Raw genomic sequence first — 3,878 nt, 5'->3', positions numbered from 1 at the left:
ATGACATGTTCGAGTTCATTAACGATGGTGGTAATCAATTTTCAGAAAAAATTCAGATGAGAGAGAGAGAGAGAGAGAGAGAGAGAGAATTATTTTCTTTTTTAATTTTATTTTAATTAAGAAAATATTTAAATAAATAAATAAACTGAAAAAAACAAAAAAGAAGGGTAAAATTGTCATTACAAAAATTATCAAAGTAAATTCGACCAAACTCGCAAGAAAATGAAAACTTTGGACTTATGGTGCTAGTCCAAAACTTTTTTTTGGACCAAAGTGACAATTTTCAGCATACCACATGGACCATTTGTGCAGTTTTGTCTTATAATAAAAAGTATTTTAACCAATTTCTTTATACTCTTGATCAAATGACCCCCAATAGGTGCTTTTTTCTTTACCCAATGATCAACACGGCTCCTTTTCTTGTTAATGGAGGGATTTTGTAGAAATTATTGAACAGATGACTCACAAAGCATAGTTTATTGCTGAACATATCACTAGATAACAATGCACTGAAATTTTTTCTAAATTTTCACTTTATAAATACCCATATTTCAAATAGGGCATATTGTGGTTTTCGTCCTCACTTTCTTCAAAATTTTCTAATCCTCATCAAGCCACAATAAAAACTCAAACCAGATATAACTTTACCAATCCAACTCATAAATAAATAGACAAAGCAAAACCAAATAGCTACTAATTCACAACTTTCAATAAGAAATATGCATCATCAGAGATGTCTACACACATACACATGTACCAAATCCTATATATGACTATTATTCAATAAGAACTCAAGAAAGCTTAGATACCTGTAAGCTTGCCCTTTGGACAATATGCTATGATAAACATTATATTGTGGTACATTTACTAAGAGAGGGATGATGAAGCAGATAAAGAGTGACAAAGAGCAAGTTAACCATTATAACGATGAAGGGCATGATAGAGGAGAGAGGATCCTCTTCCCGTTATTAATTAGAAAAAACGGAAGCCGGGGAGGGAGTCGACATATCAGTATAAAAATGGTGCATCATAATGTGATGTTAGTAAATTTAATAATTTATTCACATCAACACATAATGACCTGGTATGGGATAAAAAATATAGGAGTTTCATGGAAAAAAAAAATAATCCATGACTTTTTTAAGGTAAAATGTTGGAAACAGTGTCTTTTTTGTAATTCGCCTTAAACATAACACGAAAAAGAGTTTTTCTTATATCTTAGATAATGTATTTGTATTGATAAATATATCTAGAATAAATTGCAAAATCTGCGGGTTACACTGTTAGATCACTCTTAGAGTAACAAGTTAAAATGACTTGAGTTTTAGTACACGTAGAAAGAGGTCACATTGATTCACCAATGCTTAAACCGTATAAATACATGTTTTTTTGGAAGAAATTTGTTCGATGGAGTGCATATGCTACTCCACAACTCTAAGAAAAACCGATGAACCATTCAATAAGTTGATTTATGAATTTTTAATACTATTTATGAAGAAAACAGATGCATGCTATCAAAGAAATTGGCGTGATGTTAATTTACATCCACATTCCATGTTGTCTATTGCAGTAAAGACGTTGAAGTCTTCCACTAGCACTTGTCTATATTTGAATTAATATTTTTAGGCTGTTTTACAGTTTCCATTATGGATTTTGACCCCAAAAAGGACGTTTCTGTTTTTAATGCCTATAATAAAGTTTTGCGGTGCTTGACATCCCTCAAGTGGAATACCCTTTAATAAAGAAAACGTTAATGTTTTGTAAGGTAACTATTTTGCCAATTCAGGGACTAGCTATAATTTCCAAGAAGTATTCAAACTGCTAAATTGATTTGAATTGTTTATTAATTTTTTTTTTTAGAGAAAGAGAGATGGTAATTCTGAGAAGCAATTTTTCTGCATCTGCAACAATCATGGAAGACCTCCTCACATGGAGTAATTCCAGAAAAGGAATGATACACAAAACCCTGCAAACGAGCACTTCACACACCATGGAAAGCACATTAATCATTTTCACATATTAACTTATAATATTTTCGATCTTGCAATCAAACAGATTAAAAAACCAACTAATTAATTACGGAAAAAGCAATACAAACTAAAATTTCCAAAACCACTACTAATTAAAAATACTTTTTTACTGTATCTAGTCTTTCTTTTTTCTTTCTTTGGCCCTATTACTTGATTTTTAAACTTATTCATGGTCTATATATAATGAGAATTGGATGCCCATAGACAATTATAAAACAAAACACCATTTTCATGGCTCCATACATGAATCACTTAAAGTTCTTGGAAACCATCTCCTTTGTATATGTGTTGGTGACAGTGAAGAATGTGACTGGATCATCAGTAAGCCATGATGAAGAATGCTCAGCCTTGTTTCAGTTTAAGCAAACCATAACTCATCATGATGATGCTGTTTGTGCTGCTGATGGCGGATCTCAAGTGCTTCAATCTTGGAAAAATAGTTTTGACTGTTGTTCATGGGAGGGGGTGGCATGCAACCATGACCATGGTCTTTCCTTCTTGAAGATAACTCTTTTCATGACGTCTTTCCTTCTTGGCTGGGAACTCTTTCCAAGATTCAAGTTCTCGTTTTGCGATCAAACAAACTTTATGGTCCAATTCAAGGTTCATCTTACTTCCCTAAGTTGCGGATCATAGACCTCTCTAACAACAATTTCAGTGGTCAGTTGCACCAAAACTACTTTCAAACATGGCATGCCATGAGCTCCGACAATCTTGGTGTATCATCTGTTATGAGATCAGAGATATCCACTAAAACGACATATTCAAATTTTCCATACACCGCGACATTAATACACAAAGGTGTCAGAACAGAGTATGATCGTATTTTAACAATAGATATGTCCATTGATCTCTCCTGTAACAATTTTGAAGGAGAAATCCCAGCATCACTCCAAGATCTTCGAGGCCTTCAAGCAATAAATCTTTCCAACAATCATTTTACCGGACGTATCTTGCCATCATTAGGGAACCTAACGAATCTTGAAGCTTTGGATCTCTCTCGAAATGAGCTATCTGGGGAAATTCCTCAACGATTGGTGCAACTGGGCTTCCTTGAAATTTTCAACGTGTCATTCAACCGTCTTGAGGGGCGCATACCCAAAGGAAAACAGTTTGGTACATTTGATAACAACTCCTACATAGGGAATCCCCGATTGTGTGGACAACCATTATCCAAGGAATGTCAAGGTCATTTAAAGGTGTATGGACTTCCACCAACAAGCAATGTGTCTGAGTCTCTCCTCCCGAGTGAAGCAATTGATTGGATCATCGTATTCTGTGGAGTTGGAAGTGGGTTGGTTGTTGGGATTGTTATCGGAAACTTTCTACATGCAAGATATAGTGATCGATTCACAAAGAAGAATGAGAGATGGGTAAGTCCACTTCGTAAGACGAGGAGAAACTAAGGTACAATGATTCTATATGTCAAGTCAAATATGCATTTTAGAAATCGTAACATGATCTACATCTCAACTTTGTATTATCAAACTATTACTAGTTTTTTTTTTGTCATTTATCAAAAACTTCAATTAAATTATATGTCAAGTCAAATATACATTTTAGCAAAGAAAGTCTTACTAACATATTTAACTTAAAAAAATTAAAGAATAAATCATGAACTTAACTTCACACGTATCTCAGGAGGTGGCATGGCTTAAAGTTCGAAGGGTATGGAGAAGTTGTAGAAGACCTTCAAGGGATTTCAGTTTGTTTTACCATGTAGTATGTGTATATTATGTTTGAGATTGTGTTTGTTTCATTTAGATTTCTTTGAGTAGATTGTAAGATTTTTGATGTATCATTTAGTAACAGTTCCATTGTTTAATCTTACAGTTTACAGAGGCATGA

General features: G+C 33.7%; 1 protein-coding gene across 1 annotated transcript; it reads left to right on the top strand.

The window, feature by feature from the left end:
* The first annotated feature begins 2,273 nt into the window (after positions 1 to 2,273).
* Positions 2,274 to 3,878, top strand: LOC145057088 (receptor-like protein 36). Its single transcript, XM_079004859.1, has 3 exons — positions 2,274 to 2,517; positions 2,634 to 3,403; positions 3,864 to 3,878. The coding sequence occupies exons 1-3, from the start codon at positions 2,274 to 2,276 to the stop codon at positions 3,876 to 3,878; spliced, it is 1,029 nt and encodes a 342-aa protein (XP_078860985.1).

The sequence above is a fragment of the Lactuca serriola genome, chromosome 1 (assembly GCF_051521515.1).
Source record: "Lactuca serriola cultivar US96UC23 chromosome 1, Lser_US96UC23_V15, whole genome shotgun sequence".
Classification (NCBI taxonomy): domain Eukaryota; kingdom Viridiplantae; phylum Streptophyta; class Magnoliopsida; order Asterales; family Asteraceae; genus Lactuca; species Lactuca serriola.
Note: the sequence above shows the minus strand (reverse complement) of the source record. Positions and strands in the feature narration are given on the sequence as shown.

Coding starts and splice junctions, on each gene's coding strand:
- LOC145057088 (XM_079004859.1), top strand. CDS start 2,274: ATGAATCACTTAAAGTTCTTGGAAACCATCTCCTTTGTATATGTGTTG. Junction 2,518..2,633: donor GGCATGCAACCATGACCATG/GTCTTTCCTTCT, acceptor GTCCAATTCAAG/GTTCATCTTACTTCCCTAAG.